At 38.9% G+C, this 19,010-nt stretch overlaps 1 protein-coding gene across 1 annotated transcript in view; it reads left to right on the top strand.

Annotated features, from left to right (window-relative positions):
• Positions 1-19,010, top strand: part of ITGA8 (integrin subunit alpha 8) — a 196,234-nt gene that overhangs the window by 131,629 nt on the left and 45,595 nt on the right. The window contains exons 23-25 of the mRNA XM_036762194.1: positions 1,750-1,830; positions 7,935-8,040; positions 10,956-11,114. Coding sequence (XP_036618089.1) covers positions 1,750-1,830; positions 7,935-8,040; positions 10,956-11,114 — 346 coding nt within the window. The remainder of the gene's footprint in view (positions 1-1,749; positions 1,831-7,934; positions 8,041-10,955; positions 11,115-19,010) is intronic.

Raw genomic sequence — 19,010 nt, 5'->3', positions numbered from 1 at the left:
AGTTGCACAGGTAGTGAGCATCAGAGATTGGAAAAAACAAGAATAGCTAGCATTTATATAGCATTGTAAGGCTTGCCAAGCACTTAATACATATCTCATTTGCTCCTGATGACAGCTATGGGAGGTGGGTGCTATTATTATCAGAACCCAACTACTCTGACTCCAGAGCCAGGGATCTTTTTACTGGGCCATGAAAGTAAATTGTAAGGAGAGTAGATAATATTGTATTTTTCAAGATCCCTATAGAAATGCTTTTTTGATTGTACTTCTTTGGGGATATCCATACCATTAGCATGAAAACTAAGTGTTGATTAGGCAATCTTTTGTGTGACAGACAGTGGAAATAATGTACAAGTTTATGAAAGTATCTGCCTAGTAGATCCTGGGAGGTAAACTCAATCTAGTCATTTTCCTATCAAAATTCCAAAGAGTAATTCACTTCTTGACATTTACAGTGTTTTCAGATAAGCCATTTTTTGTGATAAGTTCTAAAATAACCTTATAAGATAATTTCATCTTCAACTAAGACTTTTTTAGAATGCCCAAGTCACTTGTCATTGTTGATTATTTTTTAAAAATATGGACTGTATATATAGGAATACAAGCCATTCCCCAATTGAGAAATGGTCAAAGGATATGAACAGGCAGTTTTCAGAGGAAGAAATTAAAGCTATCTATAGGCATATGAAAAAATGCTCTAAATCACTACTGATTAGAGAAATGCAAATCAAAACAACTCTTAGATACCACATCTCTCCTGTCAGATTGGCTAAAATAACAAAACAGGAAAATGATAAATGCTGGAAAGGATGTGGGGAAATTGGAACATTGTTGCATTGCTGGTGGAGTTGTGAGCTGATCCAGCCATTTTGGAGAGCAATTTGGAACTATGCCCAAAGGGCTATAAAAATGTTCATACCCTTTGACCCAGCAATACCACTTCTAGGGTTGTATCCCAAAGAGATCACACAAGCGGGAAAAGGACCCATATGTACAAAAATGTTTATAGTGGCTCTTTTTGTGGTAGCCAAGAATTGGAAATCAAAGGGATGTCCATCAATTGGGGAATGGCTGAACAAGCTGTGGTATATGAAGGTAATGAATACTATTGTGCCATAAGAAATGGAGATGATACGGACTTCATAACAACCTGGAAAAACCTACACGACATAATGGTGAGTGAGCAGAGCAGAGCCAGGAGAACACTGTACACAACCACAGATATATGGATTCCGTGAGGACCAACCCTGACAGACTTCGCTCCTCTCAGTAACACAAAGTGCAGGCACAACTCCAAAGGACTCACTATGGAGAATGCAATCTACATCCAGAGAAAGAACTAAGAAGTTTGAAGGCAGATTGAGGCATACTTCATGCTCGCCTTTTTCTCTTCTCTTTTGTTTTTGGTTTTTTTTTTTTTTGGTTCTGTTTCTTCTTTCTCATTATTCATTCCATTGGTAGTAATTCTTCTCCGCAACTTGACTAGTGTATAAATTAATTCAATGCGAAGTCATTCGTGGTAGTTATATGAGATTCCATGCCGTCTTGGGGAGGGAGGGGAGAGGGAGGGGAGAAAATCTGGAACTCAAAATTATGTACAACCATCTGTTGTAAACTAAAAATAAAAATAAATTTTAAAAAATAGTCAGTCAATAAACACTTGTTAAACGCCTAAAAAAAAATATGGATTGTACTGTGTAGTTACTGTTCTTTAGAATGATAATTAACTTCGATGTTATTATATTTTAGTTCCAACAAGGATAACCCAGAGAGTAATTCCGTGAGCCTGCAAATCAACGTCAGCGCTATGGCTCAAGTAGAGATAAGAGGGTAAGTGACAAATTGTAGCTATATAATCTGAGCATAAAAAGATAAAATACTGAAAAAAATAGCATAGACCAGGGGTGGGGAACTTGCAGCCTTGAATCACATGTGGCCTTGAGGCTGCATGTTCCCCACCCCAGCCCCATAGACTATTCTGCAAGATCTAGGACCAGAGTAGTAGAGTGGGATAGAGCTCTCGGCTTAGAGTCAGGAAGATCTGGGTTTAAATACCACCCTAAACTTTTAAGAGCTACGTGACCCTAGACTGACCCCAGAGTTCTAGGGGCCTTGCCAATTCACTAAGACACATACACACACATCTCTATATTTGTGTGGTGTGTATAATATATACATATATAGGTGTGAGTGTGTACAAATATGTTTATGTACATAGGCATATATATGTATACATATATATATGCATATATACATCTGCACAAATGAAGTGAGTTGTCTATATAGTTCTTTTGTGTATTCATATATTCTACTAACCCAATGTCAAAAAGTAGAAGAGACTTTTAATTGTATATTTTCAACTGTAGCTCCCTAGAGAAAAAAAAACAATGAAAAGAAAAACTTCCTAAAAATAGAGCTTTCCAAAAATGGAATGAGCCTTCTTGGAGATGACGATTTTCCTGGTCTTGGACGTCTTTAAGCAAAGGCTGGATATGTAAACAAGATTCATGTTTTGGTTAAGAATTGAATTAAATGATCTCTAAGATCCCTTCCAAATCCAAATCTCTAAATATTAGACTTCAAGTATCAGTGCTTTGAGCTCTGCAGGAACTCCCTCCACTATAGACCCAAGTCTTCCAATGACTTCACTGACATTTGTCATAAGTTGTCATGGCCAGAAAGCATTTCATCTGTTAAGTTGCTTTCTGATAATGATTCCATATGTATTTAGTTCAAGTTCTCTTTGATTATGGACACTGGAATAGGAATCTATGATTTCTTATTTATCATGATACCCTAGTGGATGATGGCTTATATATCTGTCATCCAAGGATCAACTTGGCTAAGTTTGAGAAACTCGGAACCAAGATTCAGGGCAATAGGAGGTCAATTTAGTTTGTTACAGAAATTTATTAAGCCATCTATTAAAGCACGGGCAGCTAGGTGGTACAGTGGATAAAGTACCAAGCCTGGAATCAGGAAGAGTCATCTTCCTGAGTTCAGATCTGGCCTCAGCTGTGTGACCCTGGGCAAGTAAGTCACTTAACCCTGTTTGCCTCAGTTGCTCATCTGTAGAATGAGCCTGAGAAGGAAATGGCAAACCACTTCAGTATCTTTGCCAAAAAACCCCAAGTGGGGTCACAAAGAGTCAAGCCCGACTGAAGCAACTGAACAAGAGCAACAAAAATTTAGAGACAGACCTTATTTGTGACAATTTTGGCACAGCTGAAATTACAATATGGTCTCTTTTGTTGACTGAGCAATCAAATACGAGATGGGTTGGAGGAACTAGATTGCTGAGTTTTAATTTAAACATTCTAAGTCTATATCACATGCAGGGCAAAACTAGAGAAAAAAATAAAATGAATTTTAAGTGGATCAGTTGTATTCACCATTGAAAATGACAAATCACAGTAACTTAACAAATACCATTTAAGATACCACCTTATATACCACTAATTTCCATTTTCAATTCATTTTAAAGTTAGCTTTAGACATTTAATAATTTCTTAGATTTGTGCTGATGAGAACAGATAGCAAGGCATGATTTTTTGCTGTCTCATTGTTCATCCTTTTATTCTTTTCATAAGTAGAAAATGTATTTAAAAGTTGGGACTCTTAAAGAACAGTAAATCTCAGTTTCCCAACTTGACATAAAATGAAATGAGTTTCTTATTGCAAATAAAATGTAAAATTGGAGAGAGATATTTCTTGGATGAAGTGAGCCAAGAGCAATTAAGTTAAGGCTTAATGTAAAATATTCCCTTTGTTTTCTTATATTGAACTTCTGGGGCAAATGTATTTAATTGTCTCTTTTTCACCACTTTGACTCCTTTCTTGGTAGGGAGATACATGGAACCAGTCCCTTTGTGTTAATAACTGTGCTGTGCCATCCTTCATTATAGGGATGTGATCATTTAAATTGATGATCTAACTTCCTAAATTTGACTCCCTAAGGTGGTGTTGCAGTTCTTTTTGGCCATTTTCAAAATAAAATTCTTCCCTCAAAATGCCAACCTGCAGAGAAAGCATGTGTCAGAATGTTGGGTTCTTCTAGGAATGAAAAAGTGAGGTGTTGAGCATCTCCCATGCTTGGCATATAGAAAAAGCTAACTTTTTTGGCCAGCAGCAAGCACATTGGATTTGTTGTTCTTGTTAAAATGAGGCACTATATTAAACAGCAAATTTGAAGATCTCTTCATGTACTCCTGTTTTTCTAAACTGAATGTGGATTCTACCTTTGAGGAAAAACACACAGGAACTCATCGGCCTAGTTCAAAACTAGATAATCTCAGCTCAGTTTTTTAAATACAGCTATATGCAGAATTGTTGACATTGTGAGCCATTGAGAAGTACTGGCTAATACTACAGTAGATTACAGAGTAGAAACCATGATGAGAAAGCAATTCACATGAAGAAAGGCCTAAGGGTAGTAGTGGGCTATGGGAACCACATGAGTCACCAGTATGAAGAAGCAGGAAGGCAAAAAGCTTTGACTGGATAAAGAGGACCAGAGTGTGCAGTGTGCTCGTCCCCCTATAGTCTGGTCTTCTCAACCCCCACTTTGGAAAGCTGTATCCAGTTTGGGGTGCTACATTTTTCAAGTAGCATTGACCAGCAGGACCATATCCAGAGGAAGGTGGTGTGGAAGAGAATGGTAAGGGGCCTTAAACTCATGCCACCACTCAAAGGAAGTGAGGATGTTTAGTCTGAAGTAGACAGTTCAAAAGGAACATGATAGTCTTCAGATTTATGGAGGGCTGCCATGTAGAAGAAGAAATAGACTTCTCTTTGTGGCCCTGGGTGGAAGTTACAAAGATTTCAGCTCAATAAAGTGAAGGAAAAAAGCTTCCTAAAAATAGAGCTTTCCAAAAATGGAACAAACCTCCTTGGGGATGATGATTTTCCTGGCCATGGATGTCTGGGTGATGATTTTCCTGGCCATGGGTGTCTATAAGTGAAGGCTGGATATGGAAACAAGATTCGTGTTTTGGTTAGGGATTAAACTAAATGATCTCTAAGACCACTGCCAAATCTAAATCTAAATATTAGACTTCAAGTATCGGTGCTTTGATCTGTCTAGGAACTCCCTCTCCAATAGACCCAAGTTTTCCAGTGACTTCATTGACAGTGGTTGTGAGATGTTGTGGCCAAAAAGAATTTCATCTGTTTTGATTGTTTTCTGATGATGATCCCATCTACATTTAGCTCAGTACACAATGATGACTCTTCCATGGGGCCATTAGAATTATTGGAAATGAATCTGGTCTATATAATCAGTTATGTTCCTCCTTCTTAAAATGGTCAATTAATGTGGGGTAATCTTTGGAAAACCACACCTTCTCCCCCTCAACAGTTTCCTCCAATCTAGGGAAAAGAAGTATTCTTTATTCAACAGAGAAACCAACTCAACAGACATTTATTAAGTACTTGCTTTAATCAAGGCATATAATCAAGATTTTAGGGATATAAAGATAGATGTGATCCAGACCATACTCATAGACAGCTTCAATTTAATGGAGAGAGAGAGAGAGAAGGGAAGGGAAGGGAAGGGAAGGGATTGAAAGAATAGGTGAAGAGTTTGTCCTCTCCCAAAAGAAGGATATCTTGTTCCTCTGAAATTGTAAGAAGAAAGGGATGGATGGACATTCAAAGGTGTAGAGTCAGAAACTTCATTTACTTCATGGGGGAGGTGGATAGAACTAGGAACTTGAGTAGAGAAAGGCAAGTTTAGAATACCTATTGTGGGGAATTCCATAGAGAGGCTTGGTGAGACATTTACAGAGACAAGAGATTACCATGTAGCAATGAAAACCTACTTAAGGTTAGATGATAGTGAATCCCATCATTTGTGCGCATAGATCCAGATTAACTCTTTCCAAAGCAAGTCTGCCAGAGACTCTACAATAAATATGGGTATTAGCTCCTAGCCCAAACTATTTGCTGCCAAGCTGGTCATATCGCATAGGTGCTAATGGTAAGACTGTTGAAATCCCTGCTACGACAGTGGTCCATGATTTCAAGGGCTTTGCCTCTCCCTAAATAAAGGAACTGGTCATTGCCAGGTTCTCTGTCAAATGAGGGGGCTAAAGTAAATTATTTCTAAGGGCCTTTCTTGTTCTAAAATTCAGAGATCTTCTATAAATTGCTTAGACACATAATCTAATGCTTTGTAACATGACTGCAGTGAAGAAAGGGACCATTTCTCAGTGATGATATTGATAGGTCCATAAACTTAGAACATCAAACAACTTCCGAGGCCACCGAATTCAACCCCTTCAGTTTATAGATAAGGAATCTCAAGGAAAGAGTAGGAAGGTGACTTAACCTAAAATCATGCAGGTAGAAAGTAGGAGAGCAAGAATTTCAACCCATGTCTTATGACTTAACATCTAGCACCTGAAATCAAAACTGTGTATTATTGGCAAAGAGAAAGCTATACCCCACAATAGTTCTCATTTAGCATTTGCACATTGCCATTTTATTGAAAATTTCTTCGTTACATTTCTGTGGGATATTAGATAAAATTGTATATGACCCCACACCTCAAGAAAACAACTTTGCTTAATTACTTTCAACTAAAAGAATTAGATTTTTCCCCCAATCTCTATGATATGTCACTCAGCTAACTTGATAGGTATTATTATTGTAATTTTTCAGAAAAGGAAAGAGAGACTTACAGAGAGCATAGCATCCCAGTCTTAGAGCTGGGAGGAACATGATAGGCCATGACATCCAATTTCCTCATTTTATAGATTAGGAAACTGAGGCACAGAATGGTTTAATGACTCACCCAGTGTTACACAGCTAGTAAGCATCATACACAGGATCCTAGGTCTTTCTGACTCCGAGTCCTGGCCCTCCCGACTACACCATGCGGCTTCTATTAAATGATTTGCCTGAGGGTAAGAATTCAGTTTAAAATACTTTTTGTTCTTTCTTTGGACTTGGATTATCCAAAAGAGAGAATAAGATTTGAACTTTCTGAGGGCTGAGTTGATTACTAGCTCCCCTTAAGAGGCCAAAGTGACTGCTGGCCAAAAGACATCATTCCCATCGAAACTGCTTCTAGCTGAAGGTCTGTGAATTCTTCCTGTCATAGTTTGTTTGATGCCAGCACTGCTCGCTGGAAGAAAAAGAACCCATTTATTAATGATATCTTCTGTTAAGGCTTCAATCTGCCATAGGCTGTGACAAAAAATAGTTATCCTTCACTTGCCTTGAGTGATCAATACTTCTGCCATCTAATCAGTGGCAGACAGCTGATGCTATGAAGTAATAGGATTATCTTCCATTCCCATTCTCTCCACACCCATACTCTATATTGTGGGTAAATATGTGACAAGTAAAAATACTACTATATCAAATCACCACCCAGCTTATCTTCTTAGATAACAGTGATTTCTGTCTCATTCTCCCAGACTGTTTGTAAGTCACTTTTGGAATATTCAACCAGCTTTATCCAAAGTGTCCTCACTCTGGCTCTGGGCCCAGGCCCTGTGACATAAAGTGAGATAAGGCAGGAAGAACCACTGAAAATTCAGAAATGGAAAGCTGAGAAGGGACCACCTGTCTAGTCTTGCCCTACCCTTTCTGTCTTCACCTAGGGACACAGGCACCATCCAATTACCTGGATGTTGTTCTCTACTCAGCATTAGCTAGACCTCTGCTTGTGAAGCTCTTCTCCAGGGTCTCATTTTACTGTCAAAGTGACCTTGATTTCTTGAGGGCAATGCCAGCAGAATGCAAGCCCTAACAGGCTTGGAAAAGTTTCTGAAGTGGGCTCTAGATCTTATCAATTTTTGTATAGCTCATAGTTTGACCCAATGATCTGTATTTATAAGGTGCTCCGTGAATGTTTGTTGAACGAATGAATGAGGATGATGATGATGATGATGATGTTCATTCCGTCATTTGCAATGCTTACATTACAGAGTATCCCATCCACCACAGATTGTTCTGCCGATTCATAATTGGGAGCCTGAAGAGGAGCCCCACAAAGAAGAAGAAGTTGGACCATTAGTACAACATATTTATGAGGTAAATCAAACATTGATTTTGTCCTAGTAATGTTGTCTTAAATTCTCTTCTTTAACCACTTCTGATGGAAGTTTAAAATATCACCAATCCAAATTCGGGGCTTTGTACTCATCCTGGATAGAGCACTGGGCTCGAAATCAGGAAGACTCATCTTCTTCAGTTCAAATCCAGCCTCAGACACTTACCAGCTGTCACTTAACCCTGTTTGCCTCAGTTTCCTCATCTGTAAAATGAGCTGGAGAAGGAAATGGCAAATCACTCCAGTATCTTTGCCAAGAAAACTCTAAATGAGGTCATGAAGAGTCAGATATGACTGAAAACAACTGAACAAGAAGAAGTTCCTAGTGTGGTTTTAAGTCCTATAAATTAAACTAGTCGTAAATCAGACTTACCTACTCACCTGTAGTAAAGGCTGTTAACATGACAGGCAAACTTTTTATAGTCCTTTCCTTTTTTGTGCTGGACCTGAGAAATATAATAAGATGACTGGACTATGATTCATCGTTGCAGGCACTGAGGCATTTTTTTTTTTGTATCTTTCATGACCTCACTCCTCAATCTGCCCAGGAACAGACAACTCTCCTAAAAATTTTGCAAACTATTCACAGTTGGATTGAAACCATGCCTCCCTGAAGGTCGAATTTTCTAACTGGAAAAAACCTTAGAGAACAAAAGTCCAACATGGTCATTTTAAAGCAAAGGAAATTGTATTGGCCATCATCTCCCATGCCTGGAATGCCCTCCCTCCTTATCTCTACCTCTTAAGAGTCCCTCTCTTCATTCAAGACACTGCTCAAAGGCCACTTTCTACATAATCTTTCCTCATCTCTCCAGCTACTAGAGCCATCCTTCCCAAATTATCTTAGCACTTATTTGCTAGGTACTAAATCCTATAGATTAAAGTAGTCATAGATCACATTTAACTGCTCACTGTAGTAAGAGTCGTTAACAAAGCAGGCCAACATTTTTATATAGGATCATAATTGTAAAGCACTTGGAATGGTGCCTGGCTTATAGTAAGTGCTATGTAAATGTGAGTATTCTCATTAGCTATTATAATAGAGTGGCAGTCTGCACTGATGGAGAGACATCCCACACTGGGAGTTCCCCATACTGAGGAAATCCTACCTGTTTTACATTTTCTGGTAAAATCAAGCAGCACAGCTTGATAATGAGGCTGCCATCATAGAAGGGATTCATGCTTCAGATGAGGATAGAATAGACAACTTCTGAAATCACATCTCAAAGATCTTGTGATTTTATCTATCCTTATACCATTAAAAATAAAGAAAAAAATCGAATTTCAGATTTAAAGCTTTTTAATATAGAAACACCTAAACTTAAATAACTTTTTCATTGAAACTGAGAATGCCAAAACTGAAACAAGATGATGGTTTCATTTCTTTCATTACTTTTGTATTATGTTAAACCATAACCCTGGAAAGGAGCAGCTATTACCACTGATTTGAAGGTTTTGAGACTTTTCTTCTTGGAAAAGCTATTAAAAACTAAGGTTCTGCAGTGCCTTCACAATTGATTTCTCTGGTCCCTTTCCCCTAGAGCTTATAACTACTTATCTTTTCCAATACTTCTGAATGAAGCCCTCATCTTCTACCTTTAAGAGAACACTTGAAGGTAACAGTGACCAGATTTAACAATAAAGCCCTTTGAAAATGGAATGGTTGTTTACTCCGTTGAGAAAGAAGAAATCCAGCTCTGTCCAGTCTCAGAGGGAAGAGTTCTGCATGTGCCAAATTGCATGGTTTAAAATCTTATGGTAGCTGTGTGACCCTGCGCAAGTCACTTAACCCATTTGCCTTGCAAAAATTTAAAAAAAATCATATGGCTCTTTCCAGTCTTGGATCAAAGGATCACCTAAAGCTCTTTTCCTAATAAAAGACCATTTGGACCAAGGTATTCAGTGAGAAAAGGATTGTAATATAAATTATGCCAATATTCCCCACTGACTTTAGCCCTGAGGAGTACCTAAGAGTCTGTTGAAAACATCACAAGAATCCAGCTTCCAAATGACCCGACCGGTCTGGGTATAATAAGAATTCCATTGTTTTGACTACAACAAGATCATTAGATGTTCAACCCTCATTCAGTTGCTCAGCATATTAAAAAAAATACCCTATCTGTGAACATCAAGAAATTTTGATCATGCGGACTAAATGGATTACCTAAAAAGCAAAAAGCAGGAACGTATTTTGGAGTTGACCAGGGATGTTTAAGATATATGAAAAAAAAAGATGAAAACTTGCTGTTAATGTTCAATGATAAAAAACAACCAGTGAGTTCAAGTGTAGCAAATGTTCTTTGTGAGCTCTTTTGTAGCCAATGAATGGAGGGGCTTCATATTTTCAGAGTGCACATCTTTTTATGAGATGTGGTTTTTTTTCCTAGAGATTTACTGATTAAAACAAAGGGAGCCCTGCTTTGGAACAAGTCCTTTAAGTGAACTGCAGTGATGCCAGACTATCTTCAGCATTTGATAGATGACCATTCTTCCATGGGGTGAAAGAGAGTATGTCACATATGGTTGCAATTCACAAGTCAGTAGGCAGGAAAGGGTAGACAGCTCTAACTAGGAAAAGCAACAACTGAGTTTAAAAATGATACGGCTAATGTTCCAAGCCTATCTCTAAAATTAAAGTAATAAAAACAATCAAGGTAAACACCATAATTTTAGGACATGGTTAAGCCCTGTGGACAATGTTGAGAAAATCCATGCACAGAGTTTCACTGATTTAAACAAGCTCTTATAACAGCCATCAGGTCGCACTATCTGTGGTACTTGGCCCCATCTTAACTGTTTACATGACTTTTTTTTCTGTAGTAATATTCCAGCTGATTTTTAAAAGAGTGATATATACTTTAAATCATTATAGTCACTGTAAGCGTTTCTTTGGCAGCTGCACAACATCGGACCCAGCACTGTCAGTGAAACGCTTCTGACCGTAGGATGGCCAAATTCTGCAAAAGAGGAATCTCTTCTATATATTTTCCATATTCAGACCCTTGGGCCATTGCAGTGTCAAACAAATCCTGCTATCAACTCACTGGGAATAAAGGTAGGAACCCATTCCTATACTAATGACGATTTCTTTATTAAAAAAAAAAGAGTAATTTCTAGTAAGATGGTGTGGTATAATAGTTAGACAGCTGATTCTAGAGACCAAAAAAAAATTGGAATAAATTGTGGGGAGTCAAAAGCTTCTCCCCAAAAAGACAACTCCCAAGAACTTGTCGGAGACTGGTTTTGATCTATGTCAATGGAAGGACAGATCATCCTTCATCTTTATATATGTAAAAAGCCAAGGGATGGAAAGAAGCTGATTGGCTTCGATGATAGCAAATTTATTATTCGATGATAGCAAATTCATTATTAATACAAAAAATGACTAAATTCTTTAATAATATTAGGCTAAAGCAAACAGGATTCTCTACCCCTTTCTTATGCTTTGGGTAGAGACTGGACATCTCATCCTCTCAAGTCCTTTCCACAACTTAAAATTTTATAATTCTTTGATTCTCCTTATATCTTTTCTAGACTATTAAAATATACCACTTTTATCTGGCTGTATGTAACGCCGAGTTGTCTGTATACCCACAAGCCAAAATAAGACATATGCAAATCTGTTGTCTGGAGGAATCGGAGCGGAATGGTAGCTGTGAAATGCCTTTGACGAAGTGCTTATAAGGTTCATTGGCTTGGAGCAGGGAATGATGGGCCCTTACACTGACTCCAAGTGCTACTGGTGACATGAGGTAATCCCCTGAAGGCTGTCTCCATGTCACACAAGTCAAAGGATTAGTGTTTCCTGGTCTCCACCCCACCGACAGGCTTATGGATAAGCCACAAGAGGGAGTGTTTGTAGTGAAAGGAGAACCACATTTGGACACAGAAAACACCTGGGTTTGAATCTTGCCATATTAGCTATGTACAGGACCCTGGTTCTGAGTCTTAGTTTCCTTAGGGATAATCCTGTTGGTCTGACCAATCTCACAGGGTTGGTTGGGTTGAAGGCACTCTGTGAGCCTTAAAGAACTATAGAAAGGTATGTTTTTCTTGCCATGGTTGAAACTGACAGTTTTCTCTATCACATACTTGATTCTGTCAAACTTCAGTGCTTGTCCTGGTATCCCAAAGGAAAGGGATAAGTTCAGTGCAAGTGCTTGAGAAACTCATGCTTATCTGAAAAAGAGTCTTACTAATTATGGATATTTCTTTAAAAAAGAAAAAGAAGGAACTTCCTGAGGGGAGAAAAAGGATATGCTCCTAGTAACTAGAAGACACAGGGCCTCTGTTTGATGAGGAACACCAGAAAGGGCCAATGAAATGCTGGCTCACAATCTGGGATCCAGGTTCGCCCCTTCTCAATGGATGGCACAATGTCATTTCCCCTTATAAAAGAGGTTTTTATTTTTCCAGATCAGCCTGGCTTGGTTTCTATTTTAAAAAGAACAGAAAGCATGAAGGCAAAAAGAGGGGTTCAGTGTTAAAAGGCTAGTGGGGCTATAGTGCTGTCTCTCTCTAGAGGAATAATAAATAGGAACATTTGTAGTCCATTTAATTATTAAAAGTTCTTCTTCCCTAGAAATGGAAAAAATAAAATCTCCATTTCATCTTCCTTGACCCTCCTCATTTAGCCTCTTCCAGGATAATGACTTACTGTAAAACAGCTTCTCTTCCAATGCCAGCTTGTCACTCTGTCTTAAGTAATTGCCCTCTTGAAGATGCCTCATTTCAGTTCTGGGTTTTCAGTCTACATGGATAAAAGTCCATGAACCTGAAGAACAAGGCTTCTCACCCATACTTAGCTTCATGTTTGGCTTAAGGCTGACACGTACAAATGTGTCACTTAACTTGTTTAACAGGCAACTCATTGGCCTTGACATCTGCACTTCATTACTGTTTAATGATGCTTTATCATTGCTGGGACAGGTCCTGAAGTTAACTGGCTCATTATCAAGTCTGTCTATCTCATTTGGCATCATAAGTGGCTGCTCAAGCCTCTGGCATCTTGGTGCCACTTTAGTACCAAGCCTGCATTGCCTATCCATTTCTTTAGATTCTGAAGGGCTGCAATTACCACCAAATCTCTTCCATGTATACATTGGACATTAGACCCGGGAATAATCCCAGTATGACTTGAGATATAATTAGCGTTTTAATTCTTTTTCAACAAGTACTTATTAAGTCCCTGCACTCTGTCTGGGCCTGGGAATAAAAATGAAAAACAAACAGTACCTACTGTAAAGGAAATTACAGTCTATTAGGGGAAGATGAAACATACTTACACCACTGTTTGTAGTATAGGTTAAACTGTGATGAGTGTATAGGAGAGAGATGAGAGATTAGGGAGATACGATCACAGAATCACAGATAGACATGGAACAGAATTTCAGAGTCAGAAGGAAACCAGTACAACATCTAGTTGAGAAGAATCCCCTCTGCATCATACAAAACCAGTATCTTATCCAGCCTTCATTTGAAGACCTCCATTGATGGGGAGCTTAAGTTCACCCATTCTTCTGTTGGATAGCTCCAGCTGGAAAGGTGTTTTGTTTTTGTTTTCCCTTATATCAAGCCTAAATATTCTTCGTAGCTTGCACATGTCCACTGCTCCTAGCTCTGCCCCTCTGAGGGCGATCAGAAGAAGTCTAACCCTTTAAAACACAGACAGTCCTTCAGACACTTGAAGACCCTTTTCATGGCTCGTCAATGTCTTCTCCGAGCTGCGTATTCTCACTTCTTTCAATGCATCCTCATGTGGCGTGACCTTCTAGATTTGGAGGATGAGCGAAGGCTTCATGGAGAAAATGGCTCTGTAGTCAGAGGACATGGAGGGAGCCAATATCAGCTATTGAGTGGCCCAATACAAATACAGGGAGACAAGACAATGTGGAAGATGTTAGGGGAAGAGTTAGTAGTGCACTTAACCTGAAACAAACGCTACAGCAAGGACACGAGTGTGAAATGAGTCTGAAAAAATGGTAGGAAGGTAGGGAGCCAATTGGGATGTAGGGAAAGGGAGCTGTGTGTGTTAAATACCAGAATAAAGTGTTTTCATGTTATCTCTCAGATAGTGAGGAGCTGCAGAAAATCGTGTAGCAAAGGAATGATGTCACCTGATAGGAGCACTAAGAATATCACCCGACAGGGCAAGTTAGAGTGGAAAGGGGCGAAATCAGAGGCAAAGGGACTGTTTATGAGACTAATTGTTGTTCGCTCATTTTTCATGTCCGACACTTCATGACACCACTTGGGTTTTTCTTGGCAAAGATACTGGAGTGGTTTGCCATTTCCTTCTCCAGCTCATTTTACAGATGAGAAAACTGAGGAAAACAGGGTTAAGTGACTTGCTAGTTAGTGTCTGAGGTCATATTTGAACTTTGACTTCAGGCCTACCACTCTATCTACTGTACCACCTAGGTACCCTTAGGAGATTAATGCAGTAGTTCAAATAAGAAGCATTAATGCTCTAAAACTGACTAGTAATAGTGGGAGTAGGAAGAAAAGAAAAGATATGAGAGATGTCATGAGATAGATGCACAGGAGTTGGTAACCAATTAGATAGGACATTAGGGATAAAGGTAACAGCTGTTATCCCCTTTTTACAGATGGGGAAACTGAGGCTCTGAAAGGCTAAGTGACATGCCCACAGTCTCATAGCTAGTATCTGAGGTAGGATTTGAACTCGGATTCTCCTGACTCCCAGTTCAATGCTACTCTTCCTAGATGCCACATAAGTAGTTTTATTTTGAGGAAGATGCAGAGAGGTGTGAGTCAAGGACATCGTTATATAGATAAACCTAGCAGCCCACCTTCACTTGACCATCCATAGACACCGTGTGAACTGGGGAAAAAGAGTTCCCTTTGCCAGATGTGGTGGCCACACCTGTAATCCCAGCCACTGGAGGAGGCTGAACCTGGCAAATATCCACAGTTCTGAGCTGAAGTTGGGCTAAAGGCAACCAGGTGTCCACACAATTGGTGTCACACGCCAGTAAGGTACTGTATAAGTTAAGCACCAATATGGTAAGCCCCAGGGGCTTACCTAAATAATGGCCTAAGTTGGAAACAGGTCACAGCTCCTGCACCAATAGGAGGTACAAGTGAATAGCACCTCCATTTTCAGCCTGAGCGAAATAGGGAGAACAATTCTTTTGAAAAGGAGAAAGAGAAAGAGGAGGAGGAGGAGGATGAAAAGGAGAGACTTCTCTTATTTGTACTTTAGTCTCTTTATTGATAGGATGGCTGAATAATTTCCCTTTATATGAAATTTTAATTTTACAAAGAAATTTTATTACAACAAAGTAGATGGTACATGTATTATCTCCATTTTACAGATAGAAAAACTGAGACTTAGAGACTTGCATATAATTACAAAGCTATTAAGTATCAGAATTGGAATTCAAACCTAGTCTCCTGACTTTGAAAGCAATGTTCTATAAAGATATACTTCACATACTATAGATTACTATTTTAAATACCTAACATCTAATTGATAGGAATAGAATGCCAATTAATGAGATCAAGTCTAGGATGTGTTTGGTTTCAAGCAGAGGAAGAAAGATGATATGTAATTGATTTGTGGGCATTTGGTAGAGTGGAAAGAGGATTGGCTTTGGAGTCAGACGACCTTGACAAAGATCTGACGCTTGACTCTATTACCTTAGGCAAGTCATTGAAGCAATGTAAGTCTGCTTCCTAATCTTTAAAATGTGGATGGTGGACTAGGTGACGTCCGGGGCCCCTCTAGCTCTGACTGTGATTGTCCAGCTAGGAAAGCTTAAACTTTCACTAAGACTTAAGCTTTCATAGCTTAAAAGTACACTAAGACTTTTGGAATGATGAAATTATTATATTTTAATATTGTTATATTATTCTATCACTGAATAATGAAAAGCATCAGGTTTTCTTAGAAAGCAAATTGAGACTTGTACAAGAAAGAAGTGGCCACCAGTTAAAGCTATACTTAGATGGAATGTGGTCTCTGGGAGGTGGTAGCTTCTCCCTGTTTGAAGGTCAGGTCTCTAAAGAAAGGCTAGCCTACCTCTTATTTGGCATGGCACAGAGGGGACCCTTTTTCTAGGTATGGATTAAGCTAGATACCTTCCAACACTGAGATTCTGTGATGTGGTGTGAAATAACCACATGAAGAACATGGATAAAAAATATCACCTTCTTTAATATTTCAGGCCATCTGAATGAATTTGTCATGCTTTTGTGGCAGCTGCATGAAGCACAAAGTCCCTTGTGACAGGAATAGGAAATTCCTTGTATGGATGCCTTATGGAAAGATTTGCATTGGTCACCATAGTCTCACACAAATCACGAAAGCCTTTTTCATCATCCGTAGCACAATCATTTCTAGTCAAAGCAATCCTAGAGTCAGAGATTTAGAACTGAAAGGAGCCCCAGAGATTAGCCAGCCCAATCTCCTCATTGTACATCTGGGGAAACTGAGACCTAGAGAAGAGAAATGGTCATCTCAACCTCATACAAGTAGTAGGTAGTAGAGGCAGATTGAAATTTGGACCTTCTGACTCAAGATACAGTGAGTTTTTTCCACTATAGATTCTTTTTAGGAATTTTTACACCTTATTGAATTCTATAAAGAGAGAAGGAAGCCTAAATAGGACAGCCATCCTTTGACCTTCTAAAATGTAACACAAGTAAGTCATTTTTAGACATATGATTACACTGAAATCCCCTTTACTTATACAACAGGATGTTGCATTTAGCCACCCTCTTCTAGTTGCAAACATTTGAAATGTGAACATCTGTATATATGCATTTTGGACATTGTTAGAAATTGTCCTTCCTCAGTGCTTACCTGTGCATGCATGTACACACACACACACACCTTGTAGCTACTGGCTTTTCTATCATCCATGTAATCAAGATGTCCCTGACTGGCAACACCATCTGGTGTTTGGCACAAAGAACCATCTGGTCCCACATCCCTGCCAGTCATCATTTATTTACCTGGTGAGGGATGATTGTACACAGCATCTCCAGCAGCTTTTGCTCTTTTTCTTTTCTCACAGCTTAGTTAATACCTGAGATTTCTCTTTGTCTTGTTTATATACACATCATGGAAATCTTCCCCACCCACCCCTTTCTTAGTCCATCTCTCTTCCAACTTGTGCCATATTTCTTCAGGAAGTTTCTTTCTCCCTCCCCCTCTCTCTTTCTCTCTCTCTCTTTCCCTCTCCTCCTCCTTCTTCTCTCTCTCCCTCTCTCCATCTCCCTCTCCCTCCCCCCTCTTTCTTCCTCTTTTCCTCCCTCCCTCTCTTCCTCTCTCATCTTCCTCCTCCTCCTTCCCTCATCTCTCTCTCTCTCTCCTTTCTCTTCTCTCCCCCCTCTTCTCAGAGGAAAGTTAACATTGAGGAGAAAACAGAAAACTATATATGTTTCCCCAAAAGCGTTTGTTCAAGGATAATATCTCAAGATAACCAACCTCTGAAATATTTGAAAAAGTACTTATGTTTCTCATAATTCTTACCAGTTCTTTGCTTTTCTCTAATTTAACTTGCTTTCCTCAAGCATTGACATTTGAAATATATTTTTACAAAGGAACCCTTACCCAACATTGTTGTTTCCTGTTTTACTTAGTTATTAGTATTAAAAGAGAACTGCTTTCTATGATTTTTCTGTTGCAAATGTATGGTATTTTAACTCCATTATAGATTAATAGGTTTATGTGGCTTAGCCTGGAAAGCATTCATAATAATAATGATTTATACTATTATTTCTGAGGAAAACTCCTCTTTGAGCTCCAAATAACTGACTTCTAAGCAAACATTTGCAAGTTAGAAGCCATGTTCTATTATGGTTATATTTATCTAAGGAACGGAGTCAAGCCAGATCAGGACAAAGGTCTGGTTGCTAAATGCTTGTTATATAGACTTTGTCCTGGAAAGATAGTTCAGCCAATGTCATTCAAGTTTAAGGGGAAGTTTTTCAGTTGCTCTTGTCTGCCACATATCCTTGACCACTACTAAGTGCCCTTCCCACAGAGGTCATTGTGTATTTATTTTATATACCTACATGTATACATATGGTCTGCTTGAGGGCAGGGCCTGTTTCATTTTGTCTTTGTATCCCCAAGTATCTAGCTCAGTACTTGGCACAGAGTAGGCTCTTAATAAATGATTGATTGGTTGAATATCATCTTCCACACAAAGATCTCAGTTGTTAATTAGAAAAACAAAGGGTAAAAAAGCATTGCTAGTGTCAGTATGTTCACCTGTCCAGTGATGGAACATAATTAGCAAATATATGTACAGTGAAAATGTTCCAAGAAAGGCCATGGAACTTTTGCTCAATGGTCAGTATGATGGTTATTCTTTGTAGGTTGGAAGTGGAAACTCCCTTTGGTTACTAAGTATCATGGGAATTTGTTCAGCCTGTTTTGTGGTTGCAGTCCAACCCTCTGTTTCTGGACAGTGGGATGGGGAGGGAAGAAATGGCTAGATGATGCCAGATAGTAGTGACAGTAGGAACAAATGGAGGGGATGATGACCCTGCCTCAGGCTTACTTTACTCCTGTTTTCATGGTTTTCTCCCACAGAATATTCTATTTCACTGCTATTCCAACTTTTCTTTCCTTCCTCTTATCAGGCTTTTGGTTTCGTTTGGTTGGGTTTTGTCTTCTAAGCCTGGCGTAGTGAGCAAATTTCCTTACAAATGTAGTTGAGGCCAAGGACAAAGGACTTGGCGAGATGAGGTCTTCATATTCTACTCTCTTAGACTTTTGTAAATGTTCCATTGTCTACAGCATTAAGGCCAATTTATTAAATCCAATTAGCTCCAGAGCCTTCTTGGCATAAAGTCTTAGAACTGAGTCAACTATATCTCAAAATAGGCTAAATTGGGCTTAAAAAAAAAACTACAGCTACTGTGTTTTCTTATTTGGGTTGTCCTTAGTCTTAGTTTTCAAGAGTCATTCAAACGT

Source organism: Trichosurus vulpecula, chromosome 5 (assembly GCF_011100635.1).
Source record: "Trichosurus vulpecula isolate mTriVul1 chromosome 5, mTriVul1.pri, whole genome shotgun sequence".
NCBI classification, from domain to species: domain Eukaryota; kingdom Metazoa; phylum Chordata; class Mammalia; order Diprotodontia; family Phalangeridae; genus Trichosurus; species Trichosurus vulpecula.
Note: the sequence above shows the minus strand (reverse complement) of the source record. Positions and strands in the feature narration are given on the sequence as shown.